The 13,560-nt window shown below is 38.3% G+C and overlaps 1 protein-coding gene across 1 annotated transcript in view; it reads left to right on the top strand.

Moving 5' to 3' along the window:
- The window catches only part of LOC101854155 (S phase cyclin A-associated protein in the endoplasmic reticulum), a gene marked incomplete at its 5' end in the record, with an annotated part of 113,801 nt that overhangs the window by 8,826 nt on the left and 91,415 nt on the right, over nucleotides 1–13,560 (top strand). The window contains 11 exon segments of the mRNA XM_013080344.2: nucleotides 1,731–2,182; nucleotides 2,483–2,653; nucleotides 3,677–3,749; nucleotides 4,181–4,301; nucleotides 4,596–4,707; nucleotides 7,033–7,173; nucleotides 8,205–8,306; nucleotides 10,693–10,889; nucleotides 11,285–11,366; nucleotides 11,920–12,078; nucleotides 12,615–12,716. Coding sequence (XP_012935798.1) covers nucleotides 1,731–2,182; nucleotides 2,483–2,653; nucleotides 3,677–3,749; nucleotides 4,181–4,301; nucleotides 4,596–4,707; nucleotides 7,033–7,173; nucleotides 8,205–8,306; nucleotides 10,693–10,889; nucleotides 11,285–11,366; nucleotides 11,920–12,078; nucleotides 12,615–12,716 — 1,712 coding nt within the window.

The following is a 13,560-nucleotide window of genomic DNA, read 5'->3' as shown; positions in this document are numbered from 1 at the left end:
CCCTATTATAGGTTGTGCTGTAATATTAATGTTGGTAAAAAGCATTTCATCAGGTGCGTGAATTATTTATTTATTTAGAATCTAGACTCAGCTGAGCCCCTCTGTTCGGAATCGGATGCGGATTTCTAGTTCAAGGCCTATTCCTATTCACTTGTTCTACAAGATCTAGATCTAGAGCTAGATTTATTTAGATAACTAGATCTATATGGAGGATTCATATTCCAATTCTATTGTGTCATTGTATCAAACCCTATTATCAATATGTAGATGTAGGCCATATTATGTTCCTTGTAATTGTAAGCCTTGTTTGTTTTGGAGTGTGGTCTTTTAATTTAAAATATTTTAAAAGTTTGGACTTGTGCTGGCCTTTTTACATGAGGCTCGTTGCAGGTTCTTTTTTGGGGTAGGCCTAAGGGTAGGGTTAGGTCTCTTCTTTATTGTGTTTGTTGGGGTGGTTGCTCGTTACTCGGAAGTCCTTCATTATGACACCCACAGAAGCTCTTAATTGAGGGGGGGGGGGGGGTTGCGCAAAATTTTCAGACAATCTGGTTGAGGCTCACATGCAGGTCTATTTATTGTGTTTATGTTGCTTTCTTTTCTTTCCTCATTCGATAAATAATACTCCAGGAGCCCCTCTAGATTTGTATTGTACTTTTTGTTTTATATGAGACTGTGTGACTCATGAATGATGAAGCTTCTGGCATCACTTGCTATATAGAAATGCGGACATGTGTGTGCCAGGGGCAGGACTAAACTGTTCAGTTTAAAATCAGTAAAAATATAGATATTGAAATAACACTTTGTAGATCCTTGTGAGGAAATTTAGTTCACTGTGGCATGCAAAAGTGTATACATACAGTACTTAATCAAAATTATGGAATACACAACATCACATCGATACAGACAACCAACTCCCTGTTGCTGGTTGCCACTGCTGGCTTTTGAGATATTGTTACGTTTCTTGTTCAGGGAGTGTCTTGTTCAGGGATGCCACAGTGGCCATGCACCTGAATGGCATGGTCAATGTGTGATGCAGGATGAAGAAGTGCAATTTTCTCTAATTCGCTTCTATATTGTTGCAGGATAAGACTTCCAGCTCACATTGTATGGGTATTATTTTGGATTATTAATATGATATAGTGGAGGCCATTTCTTCATACAATTAAAGTCTTTAGATCTTTCTCAGAGACTTTGAATAACAAAGACTGTTTATATTTTCGACCTCAATGAGTCTGAGCTTTTTACTTTTGTTGTACAATTTTATACAAGATTTGCCACGTTGACCCAAAAATAAGTACCAAACTTTTTTGTGTGTGTTATAAATCGCTTATTAACTCTACCTTGGAATGAGAAATGCAGTGTCAAACCCAATAAATATTTTGGTGTTTTGAGATTTTTTTACCTCTTTGCAGACAGGTCATACTCACCATAGATGTCCGTCTGAGCATAGGAGATGAGGTTCCCTGTGTGTGCTGATGAAGTTCACAGAAAAACCTTGTGTTGTGGTTGAAAGTTAAAGAGATCAGTGTTTGTGTTCATGCAAAATTATTATGGGTGCCCTACAGTTTCTTTGTTTGTCTTAGATTTTTATTTTCTGTAGATACTGGTAGATTCTCACATTTTGAAGTTCAGAATACTAATTCTGTCTCAGTTGTACTACTAATGATGGAAATGTTTAGTGGATTATAAATTACCTTTGTACTGTTAACGTGTTACTGTTTTATGTGCAGACTCAATGGATGAAGGCGGATGGGAAACAGTCCAAAGAGGTAGACTACGAGCAAGATACTCTCCATGTCAAAAATCAACAGAGAACCTGGCTGCCAATCCTAAGAGTGCGAAAAGGAACCTCATGAGATCACTGTCTGTACCTGACCAGGCCAATGTCAAGGCTTTAAAAAATAAGGAAGACAAGACTCAGACTAATACCTTGAGAGCTGTCTCAGAAAAACATTTGCTTGAAGCAGCCGTACGTGAACGAACTCACAGTAAAGACAGCGAGAAGGAAAATGTTCCAGAGACAAATGTAGAAGGGAGTGTAAAAAGCACACTTCAGTCGAACTCTATGTCTTTGGCTTCCCTTGCTCAAATAATGGATATTGGTCGCCTTGATCTGGGGAAAAGTTTTACTGATTCTATTGAAAAGTGCGTCAAGGATCCATTGGAAATTCAACTGGATGATGTGAGTAGTGGTTAGAAGGTTGTATTAATAGTTGTGTGTGGATTTTGTTTTAGATGAACAGAGAAGATTTGGCCAAAGAAACTGTTACCTTGTTTTAGACACATGTCTTGCATAGATAGCTGCTTACTCCTCTTAAAATCATCTTGTGTTATTGCTTTCTAAATTCTGAGGAAATTATTCTTATGGCTACCAGTGTTTCTATTTTGTGATTCATGAAGGTTTAAAAAAAAAAAAGTTTTTCAAGTAGAAAGGAGAAAAAAAAAATAGTGTTCCTAGACAACCATCTTTCTTTTCTACCAGGATTTGGACCGTGTTTTGGATGAAGAATTCCAGTTGAGTAGCCAGTTGCAGAGGGCCCAGGAGTCAGCTTTAGCGTATGCCGTGCAGGAAGAAGAGAACTGGCTGAAGGAATTAGCCAGAGAACAAAATACACAAGTGGAAGAGGACATTGATTCTGCCAGTGACTTGGGGGTAAGAGACAGAGTCTTGCAGATTTTCAGTACAAAAAGTTTGATGTTTCCTTTAAAACTGGCAAACCCCCCCCCCCAAAAAAAAAAGAGCACCGTCTTTGCCTTGTTTCAATGCAGATTTGAATGCCAATAAGTGTAGCATTTTTAACCAAAGTTTCTTCTAGTAGAGAGGAGAGAAGATATGTGCTGCTTTTGATATATTTATATTTTTTTTCCATAATTATTGAAAAAGGGACAGAAAGAATATGGACCAGGACAGGATTCAGGTTTCTCAGATTTTTATGCTTTGTGGAAGTTGGGAACATATGACTTTGAAAAATGAAGTTTCATTTCAAGTACATAATTTTTCCCTGAGCTAGAAATAAGTTTCATCTGTCTTGTGAGTATGCTCTGTGAGTATGCTCTCATGTACATTACAAGTGCGTGGTACTGGGGTTATGCTTGGAGTTTACATGAGTCTGCTTTTATTGCTATTGTTAATTTTGTTATGATTTTATTGAATGTTTGTGATTTACTTTTGTGTTTGCTCTTCAGACTGATTAAATCTATGTCAATTTTTTGTCAGTTTCATTAACTGACTTTTGAAATATTTTATTGGTTATGTAAGGCATTTTGATTGTAGGGTTTCTTTGGGATTACTTGAGCCTAATGATTTCATAGACTGAAGGAGAGTGGATAGTTGGTGGGTGCTCTAGTGTGGTTTGTTCCTTCTTTTCCAGCAGACATCTATCGTCCTTATCCCTGCTCCTTTTTTGTGTTTGTTACTCTTTTGTAACACCTGTAATCTTCAGCACTTTTATGATTTTATTGTGTTGCAAGTGTCGTAAAATGTTAACTACAAAACAGACGGAAAGAGACATTTTCTTTTCTTTCTGAGGCTTGTGCAGAATTCTCCTTTCAGTAATGACATGATTTCACCTTAAGTATTGGCTGTAAAGATTTATTTCTTTAAATAAATAAAAATGTCAAGAAATCTCTTTGAAGGTAAACAGTTATTTTGTTTTTTCTCTGTTTATTTTTATAGAATACAAACAGCTCTCTTGAGTCCTCTCAGCCTGTTATCAAAGATTGGGATGCACTGGTAGCTTTGCATGAAGGTAAGCATTTTATAAATGAAACTTGTGAAAATTCTTTCATATTTGATCGGCAAACTTACTCAAAAAGTGATGTATGTCGAATACATGTAGTTTGAAGGTTACTTTTGTTTTGGCTTAATGTTTGTACGTATAGTGGTCCTGTATTTGTGCGTATCTTTGCAATATATATTGAAAATGAGTTTTTATTTCTTTGTCCACTCTGGTGTGGACATGTGCACAAAAGTACTAAGGAAACAAATGTGAAATTATGAAAAAAAGTTTTTAAAAATTAAAGTAGCTCAGGATGTTTCTTTGATTTCAAGAATCAAGTTAACTCTTTTCGTTTTTTCCATGACAGACTATGCTTTGAAAGATATGAGAAGGATTTGTATGTGAGAATTTGGTCGATGCTTAACCTGTGTCTACTTTGTTTCCCTCCCTTTGGTCACTAGCTGAGATGAAGGTGTCCAGTGAAATGTCTTGGGGAGATTTGGTGGTGGAAGCAGATGATGCCAGAACTCCTGGCCATGGTGTCCACATGCATGAAAAACTGTCCTCACCGTCTAGGAAAAGGTAAGAAATGTTTATCACTTAGGGAAGGTGGTTGGTGATGATTTTATTATTTTGAATTGAAACATCCTAGACAATACTGTTGCTAGATGAAGGATTGCTGTTGAAAGTTATCAATGGACTTTCATCAGTATGATGTGAAAAATGCAAAATAACTGCTGATTAAGGTCTGTCCGGTGAACCATGGTTGCTGAATTGAATTAAAAAATTGTAATCTGTGAGGTCATAACGGACAATTTTTGTTGTTGTTATTATTTGTATTGTGATTATTATTACAGTGTTCTTTTGTGTAATTAGGTCACCCACAGAGTCAAGAAGAAGACATGAGGAGAAGCAAGCTAAGGCTCAAGAGCTCAGGGAAAAGCTCATGCAGGAAAAGGCTGAAAGACTCAGGGATTTGTCGAAAAAGGTACTGTCAGGGTCCCCACAGGGTCGGGAAATCGGGAAAAAGTCGGGAATTTTGAGATGGGTCGGGAGGTCGGGAAAAAGTCGGGAATTTTGTGATGGGTCGGTAAGTCGGGAAAGTATAGGGCCTGTGTAATGTGCAGCTATCTAGACTGTATGGTTGATGAATCCTAAAGAAGAAATGTAATTGAACCGCTGTGACAGAAGTGTATGTGTGACACCGAGGCTCGATCGTGAATAATCAAGATCTGCTTTCGTTACCGCCCAGAAATTTTCCGCTAATAGTCTGATAGATAACGCAACATTTGTAACATGCAGGTTGTGCATTATGAACGCTGTGTCGCCTTGAAAATAAATCAATATTAAAAATTGCTCTCTGCTGTCGCTTGTGGAAAAAAAAAAGAAAAAGAAGTTATACAAACGTCTTGACAGGTTCGCCCTCGTGACCGGTCAATGAACCTGTGAGTACCGGCGGTCTGAGCGCTGTGAAGTATAGGACTCCTTTATAAGATACACTCGTGGAAGGGGATTGGGGGGGGGGCTGAAGGCAACGCTAGAGGACAAAAACTGAACTTGGAAGCAAATTTTTAGCATTTTGATTACTACTTTAGAGCTCTCTGCAAAGCGCGCGTTGGTGCAGGCCTTGTGTGGAATCAGGATCCATCATGCCTTGTTATTGAACTAAAGTGTTCGCATTTCATTGGATGGGGTGATTGTAATTTATATCTATATTTTATTAGCTTTCTGTTCAAGATTGGCAGATTTTCAGTGTCACTGCATCTTGCGCCCCCCCACCCCCCAGTTCTTACACCTCTCACACTGAATAGGTGTACTTGAGCCATTCTAGTTATTACTCTACTTTGAGTTGCAGCAATGGTTTTCGTCTTCATGTTTATTATATGAATCAGGACACCCAGACTGGTTATTGACAGTCGATTTTCTAGTTCTAGGTCTTTTTTTCAGGCTTAAAACAGGATTCATTTTTTTTATATAGGGTCTATAGTTTGTTATGTTGGCTAATATGATGGTGGGAAAATATAAATAAGTAAGAACAGATTGAAATACCAAAGTCTCTCAAGATCCCAGTGCCACACTGACGTGTTGTTAACTGGATATAATGTACCTACATGTGTGTGTGTGTGTGTGTATTCACAAACATATACATGTATTATATTAGATATAAATGGAGCACACGCTTTCATTGTTATGTAACGTGTTCCTGGAAAATGGATGATGCCCCTCCCTTGGAAAATTGAGAAGCTGGTTTGGCAGTCACCCAGTATTATAGTCATCTATTGTTTGAAGACTATACTACAAAATATACATTTGCATTCATTTATAGACATTTTGACTTTTTATCTTTGATAGATTGGCTTTTTTGGGGATCATTCTTGACGCGCAGCGGCCTGATTTTTCCATCGAATTGGGGTCTTGAAAAAAAATTGGGGGTCTTGAAAAAATATTCCAGGATTTGGTGGGGACCCTGTACTGTCTGGTTTCTTACTGTTTTGTTTTCTATAAAAAAAACAATTTGCGACTGATACTCCTGACCTAGAATATTTTCTCTTGTTCTCTGAACTGATTAGGTAATGATTTTTCTAACAAATCCACTTTTTGTCCATGCACAGCTGGACCTGCTGTTCGTCGGTTTATGGGAGGATTTCATAAACTTGAAATGCGTCTTGTGTGTCTGTGTGTAATTTTTACAATTAAATTGCACAGATCGCACATTTCTCTCCCCCCTACCCCTCCCCCGCTGTAAAATAAAATGGCTCTGAAATTTTGTTTTCATTTTTGGCACTTTTTTTCTCTGTCTTGTGTGGCCTTGTTATATTTCTGCATTGTTGTTTCATTGACAAGTGATATGGCTTAAGAAAAAGTTTTTGTTTTTGTTTAGGTAGAACTTGTTTCATTCTGCCTAGGAAACAAGTTTTCCTCTACCAATTTTTACGGAGCTCTGCTGAAAGAACTGATCCTGTTGTATGCCAACATGATGTGATCCTTAACAGTTTTATTAGTCAATCAGCTTTCTTTGTAATGCAGATCCTTGGATGTTATTTTTGTCATTCGTCTTACTTTACCTTGCACTGTTACTCAACCATGTTTTTATTTGACCTATTTCTCCTCAACTAGCGGGTGGTTAAAGGGCACCACTGGTAAGTCCTACTCCCTTACATTCCCTCTGTTGTTTCTGTCTGTCTGTCTGTCTTACTTTTTCCTGCACTAAATGTCCATTATTATGTCGATGTGCTTCTTTTTACTCAACAACAGCTTCTCAACTTGAACACCCCTGCCCCTGCTCCGCACTATTCCGTTTTTATTGTTTCAGGTGGCAGAAGTGCGGGCGTACAAGGAAGAGCTGATGCGGCAGAGTAAGACACTGCTAGAGCACAAACTTCAGCGCGCAGAGGAGAAACGCCAGCTACAACTCAAGTTGAAGGCCCGTAAAGCCCATGAGGAGGAGGCTAAGGTTTGTGGGCTCAATGCTGTTATGGTTTTGTGAGTTTTGTCGTGCGAGAGTATGTTGAGGATCCAGGATATTCTCAATGTTAGTCACTCATATCGTTTTATCTACAGGGGAACTGTGCCAAGACCTTTTTGTGGATTGTCAACAGAGATGATATTTTAAAAAATATTTTTGGTGTATTTTTGGAATTACTGTCTGTGATAACAGATGTCATTATGAAATGAGGGGTTATGGCAATTTGCTGGCTGTACTATCGTCTTCACATTGCTTCCTGACTTACCTATGTCAAGCTGGTTAAGGGATGAATACATGATGCAAGTGGTTTGAGTGCAAATAAAAATGGGAGTGAGAAATTGTCAATGGAGGTCACAAAGGCCGGCTTCAAATTGTGCTTTGAGTATTCCAGTCTCCCCTCCCCCTCCTCCCCATGACTAGAGCAGCCACGCCCAGCCTTATATGTTGTACTCTTTCTTTTCAGTCTTGTCTTTTCTATTGTCTAGCTGCAGTTTTTGTGAGCATGCGTAAAACTCTCGTCTGTCCACTGTCAGCATGCTTTTATTGGAGCTTCTTTTTGTTGGAAAACTACGCTTTTATTTGCAAGTTGTAATATTGTTTTGGGCATGTAAAAAATCTACATAGCTATAAAATGAAGCATATGATTGAAGTAGGTTACATAAAGTGCACAGACCAGGTTAATTAACCGCATTTATTTGGCGCTTGTGGGTGTCAAAAGAAGCCTGATGTGCTTATGTGACCAATCTTTTTGGTAGTCTGTCTGTAGGTCAAATAAACCGGACGGAATCCGTTGACTGTATTGTGTGAGCACTCTACTTTTTTATTTTGTGATTTTATACATGTAAGCTGGATCTATTTTTGTTTTTGTTGTAAACACGTTGCTTTGAACTCCTCTTTGTCTGGTGGTGGAATAGATTTTTATGCTTTTACTCTCTCAGGATGACAAATGCACCTTGCCATATATGTATCTGTAGCATGCTCATAAAGCCAAGCCATTTCATCCCCCCCTCCCTGTACAGGCCAACGAGATAGCCTTTATCAACAGTCTAGAGGCCCAGAACAAGCGCCACGACATCATGTCCAAACATCAGGAATCTGAAGCCAGACTCCATGATTTAATGGTATGCCATGTGTTGTATACTGCCAGTGTAGTCAGTATGCATTTGCTGTTTAAATTGCTTTGTTGTGAAGGGTTATCAGGGTGTCTGAGAAATGTTGTCATAAATATTTGCTGCTGCCTAGCCTTTGTGGTCATGTTTGTAACACAAGTTCTGTAGAGACTGGTTGAGACATTTTTTGTTGTTGCTTTTTAAAGTTCTTTTCGTGAAGCTTTGTAGCATGCAATGTTGTACTTGCACCCCTTCTGCTCTGCTACTTTGTGCTTCACAGTGATGGTTACGGCTGCGTGGATGCCTTGAGCTGCTACCTGTAGGTCTTTGACACCTGTGAAATATAGGACAGAGAAAATGGAATATTTGCTTATTAGACTACTTCCAGTTTGTGAAGGATATGTTGAAGACATAGTACATTAATCTGATAATTACTGTAGGTACTGTACTTGTCCTGAGGCAAGATTAGTCACAAGGTAGGTACTAATGTAAAGCTGAGATCCTTTTCAACCTATGCCCGAAAAGGGGAAAATGTTTTTATGTAATGTAATTTCAAAATGTAGAAACTATTGAAGGGATGAGTTAATTCTTAGTGTACATCCCACTGAAGAGATGAGATCAGTTCAAACTTGACAGTTTTATTTAGGGATGACTCATGTCGTATATAGTGGCTGCTCATTTTCCCCTGCCTTTACATATTAATAGAGCTTAGTGATATACCTTTGCAAAATTGTATTGGGAGATACATTTTTCATGTCTTGATAAATCAACTGTCTGGGCAGTGCTGTAAAGATACACAGATGTTTTGTTCCATTTCTACTGATTGCCTATGATAGAGATGGGGTCTCATCATGTGGATTGCTACTCTTTTGTTTTAGTAAGCATTTTACAGCACTTGCAACACAGTTTGGTCATATAAAAATTGAAGATTAGGGGTGTTACAATAGAGGTAGTAACAAACAGGAAAATGAGAAAGAGGGGAGGAGAGATAAGGACGATAAATGTTTGATAAGAAAGAAGGAGCAAACCAGGCTAGAGCACTCACCAACCACCCATGAAGGGTTCTCTGAATCCCAAGATCTCCATGTAAAGAAAAAACCAGGGTTATGTTTTCAGATATGCTACTACTAAACTTGTTTGTCAATCGGATATTATGTAAATGTAGTTGAGTTGAATATATATATATTTTCTATTTTAGAATTATGTTTCATTGAGGCTGGTGTGAAAAAAAGCTATGTGAAATCAAGTTTGAGGATGAACTAAGTTTTTTTCAATTTTGAAATAAAGTTTTATGCCAACTTCAGTTGTCTAGGTCTTATGAATGCTCTTCAGCTTTTTTTTGGAACAATCTATGAATGTCATTGTTTTTTAGGGAAACAGTACTGTCCCCTTTGTTATTAATGTTTCATAGATATATTCCCACTGACTTGTCTTGTGTTTTACTTGACAGTGCAATTGTGAATGATTTTGCATCTAATGTTATAAAGTTAAATGTGGAATGCATATTATGATTTTTTTGTATGTGAACTCGGCTGCATGTTTTAACCCATTCTTAAATTTTAGATCTTTCAGGCATTGTTGTCATTGTTCAGCTGGAAAAGAACAGCTTTGAATATAGAGATATGTTTCACAGATCATTTGTTGAATACATTTTTATGAATTGATGAAAGAGTTTACTGGCTTTGAAGACTGTTTTCCAGGGTTCAAAATTAGGTGTTAAGGAAGAGCATTAGACAGTTTTGAATGAAAACTTAAGATTGTATGTCATTCCATATGGGAAGAATGATTTTGCATTATTATGTTAAGGTGAATTCCCTGTGCTTTTTGTTGCACAGAAAAATACAACTCGTCAACTCAGAACTATTTTGCCCAAAGTGTCTCTTTACTTAAGTACACTTTGGACAAAATAGTTGTGAGGCGACAAACTGCTACAACCACCTTCCCCCCTCCTCTAAAGAAATATTGTCAAGGAGTAAGCTGTTTGTGGTGTGGCCAGTCTTCTGAGGATCCAATTCCTTTATAGCCTTTGGTTCCTTGTAATGGAAGAAAGTTGATATTTTTTATGACTGTGTTTCAATACTGTTTGTCTAGTGGAAGGGATGAAGCCAAATGTAATGGATTTTACATAATCAACCTTTTTCTTTGAAGAGCCTTTAGGATCCTTTTGAACTATTTTGAAGGCAAAGTACTTGTTGAGTAGTTTGCCAAAACGAAGGTCAAAAAAGAGTGAGAAAACTATAATTAATGAAGGCTTATTATTCGGTAGATTTTTTGGTGGGTTTTCTATTGTTATGGACATTGCAGCTCCTGCTTTTGAGCAGGGGAAGTATTTATTTTTATGTAATCCACTTGGGACGATCAGAACAAAATGAACTCCTTCCTATTTTTTTCTAAACAGGAAGAGCGTCAGCGCAAACTTGAGGAGAAACAGGCCAAGGAGGCCGCAGTGGAGGAGAGGAGGAAAGCCCTTGAAGCTGACCGCAAGGCCCGCCTCATGGAGATGCAGGAAAAGAGGAAACTGCGGGATGCGAGGATCGAACTGCAGCAGCAGGAGAAGGAGAAAGAACGACTGGAGGCTGTGCGAGCTAAGGGAAAGTGAGTACAGAAATTTGGACAAGTTGTAGTTTTAAATTTTTCATTATGTTTTTTTTCTGTTCAGCATACTGTCACATAAACATGTTTTGTAAATGCTGTATTTGCTCTTCTTCTTTTATACTGTTTGTTTTATTTTATTTTATTTTTTTGTGTGCCTTTATTACTTTGACTGTATGAGATTGCAGAATTATTTATTTTTTGCAAAGTATGATAACTCAGAGGATAACTTAATAATGTATCACTTTTTGATTACTGCCAATGTGTCTACAATTTTTTAAAAGTAACCCCCCCCCCCCCCCCCTCCCACACACACACACAAAACACACTTGCCGTGCTTTTAAGCTCATTTCTTTAGATTATTGTTAGTCATCAAGAAATCTTAACTGTATCCCCAGGGAGAGAGAGGAAAGGATTGCTGCGTTGAATGCCATGCAGGAGGCTCAGAAGCAGGAGCTACAGAAAAAGATACAGCAAAAGGTTGGGACTTGTGCTCTTCTTTCTTTGTTTATACAACGTACATGATTTCCTACAAAAGAATGAAAGTGTGAGAAAATGAATGATGTGCGTTTGTTGTGTGCATTCATATTATTTTTGTGCAATGTTTGTTCTCTCTAAGTCCATGGAAAAGGTTCAGGAGTCCAAGAGGGTTGGGTTTTTTATTCTGTGAGTGTGCCGTTTAGTATAAAGAGTTCATTACTTTAAAAAAGAAAGAGAAAAAAGAAATATTGGTATCAAGGTTTGCTGGTAACCCATTTAAAGATGACGATGCTTCTGACAAAAAGAAAACGTTTTGATTGAATTCATTGGTCCATCAATGTTCACAGATCTAAATTTTTGGGGCAATACAAAGCCTTCCTCAAAAGTTAATCAAAATTGTTCCAATACTGTATACACTGCTGAATAAGCTCTTGGCAGCCCCAGGTGATGTTTGTTTCCATTCTTCTGCTCTCACCCAGTTGTCTGTTTTCAAGGTCAAAAGGATTGATGAAAAGTAATACTCACGAATGTTGTTTGTATTTCATGTCTTCAGCAAGATGAAACCACCCAGCGCCATGAAGAATATCTTCAGCACATCCGTGATAGGGCCTTTGAGATGACCATCATGAGACATTCTACAGAGGACCACAACGACGCCCCAAAACTGACGCCTTACGACAGGAATAAACTGTGCATCATTTGCAATGTTTTGGTGAGTATGTAGTTCAAGTGCTGGAATTGAATGTGGGTGGCTATGACCTCTACTTAGTGTCCCCTTTTTAAACTTGTGACTGACCCACTTCCTGGTAACAGTCCCTATTTCATTCATGGCCACTGCGAAGAAAAGAATGCCACCCTGTTTTTGAAATTGAGGGGCCGGTGAATGTTCTTTAGACAATACTTCTTGAGCGCATCTTGTCTTTCGCCAAAATATGATTCTCAGCATATTCTTACACACGTAATGTCTTTGCACAGTTGTGTATGACAGGTGATACTTCACCAGGGTAATGACACCAATGTTTTTTTAAAGTGGGAAAAGTAATAGGTAGGGCTTAACCCAGTTGTTCATATATCCTTGGTGCCCTCAGCCTTTTTTTTAATACCATGAATTAACGTTTGATTGATTTTGTTTTGTCTCGTTTTTTTTTAAACTGTGGAAGCTAACAGTTAATTCCAAAACAATCATGTTAATTTTATATGCCATTTCTTAATCATGTTGACTGAAAATGTAATTGTTGTGCCTTTCAGATTCCTTCAGAAGTTTATCTTTTAAGTCATTTGAGAGGGAAGAAGCACCAGCAAGCATTGAGAGACAGCAACTCTGGAAAGGAAATGACCAAACAAGAAATTGTGAGTTTTTGGAACTGGATATGAGGTGCATTTTTGGAAATACTACATATACTCAGGGTTCCCGCGGCCTCCTTGAATTCAAGGAGTCCTTGAAAACTGCTTGAATTTTATTCAAGGAAAAATCTCCTTGAAAACTTCTTGAATTTTGCCAGATCGGACAGGAACACGTGTACATGGTGACTGCCAGGCCCCGGGAATCCCGGGGGCCCCTGGAATTACCCTGGAATTTGAAAAAAAAACCGCAGAGATCCGGGATGCAACGGTAATTTGAAGAAATCTGTAAATTGCTCCGTGAAAGACCCGAGGAAATACTTAAAAGTTCTCGAATATTTGAAAACCAAATCCGATAACGTCCTTGAGTTCATTTTTGCCGGTCGCGATTGTGATATAATATTTATTCGGCCTTTCCCGGCCTGAGAGTACGTTACACGCGCACATGCGGTAATGACGGCAACAAGTGGAAGTATGTGCGATACCGAAGCTCGATCTGTAAAATCAAGATCTGCTTTCGCTTTCGTTACCACCCAGAAATTTGCCGGTAGGGCCTATAGTAGTCTGACAACGCCACATTTGTAACATGCAGGCTCTGCATTACAAACGCTGTGTCGCCATGAAAATAAATCGTTTGTCCTGTGCTGTCACTTGTGTGAAAAAAACAAAAGAAAAAGAAAGTTATACAGGCGTTTTGTCAGGCTCGCCATCGTGACCGGTCATTGAACCTGTGCGTTTTCGTCACATCGTGAGTATCGGCGATGGTTGAGGTCACCAAAGTTCATGCAAAAGCGCTGCGAAGTATAGGACTCGAGAATGGGAGGATTATTGATTTTTTTTTTTTAAGATGCAC

This window comes from Aplysia californica, unplaced genomic scaffold (genome assembly GCF_000002075.1).
Source record: "Aplysia californica isolate F4 #8 unplaced genomic scaffold, AplCal3.0 scaffold00082, whole genome shotgun sequence".
Taxonomy (NCBI): Eukaryota; Metazoa; Mollusca; class Gastropoda; order Aplysiida; family Aplysiidae; genus Aplysia; species Aplysia californica.
The sequence above is the reverse complement of the archived record's forward strand: the minus strand, read 5'-3'. Positions and strand labels throughout refer to the sequence as shown.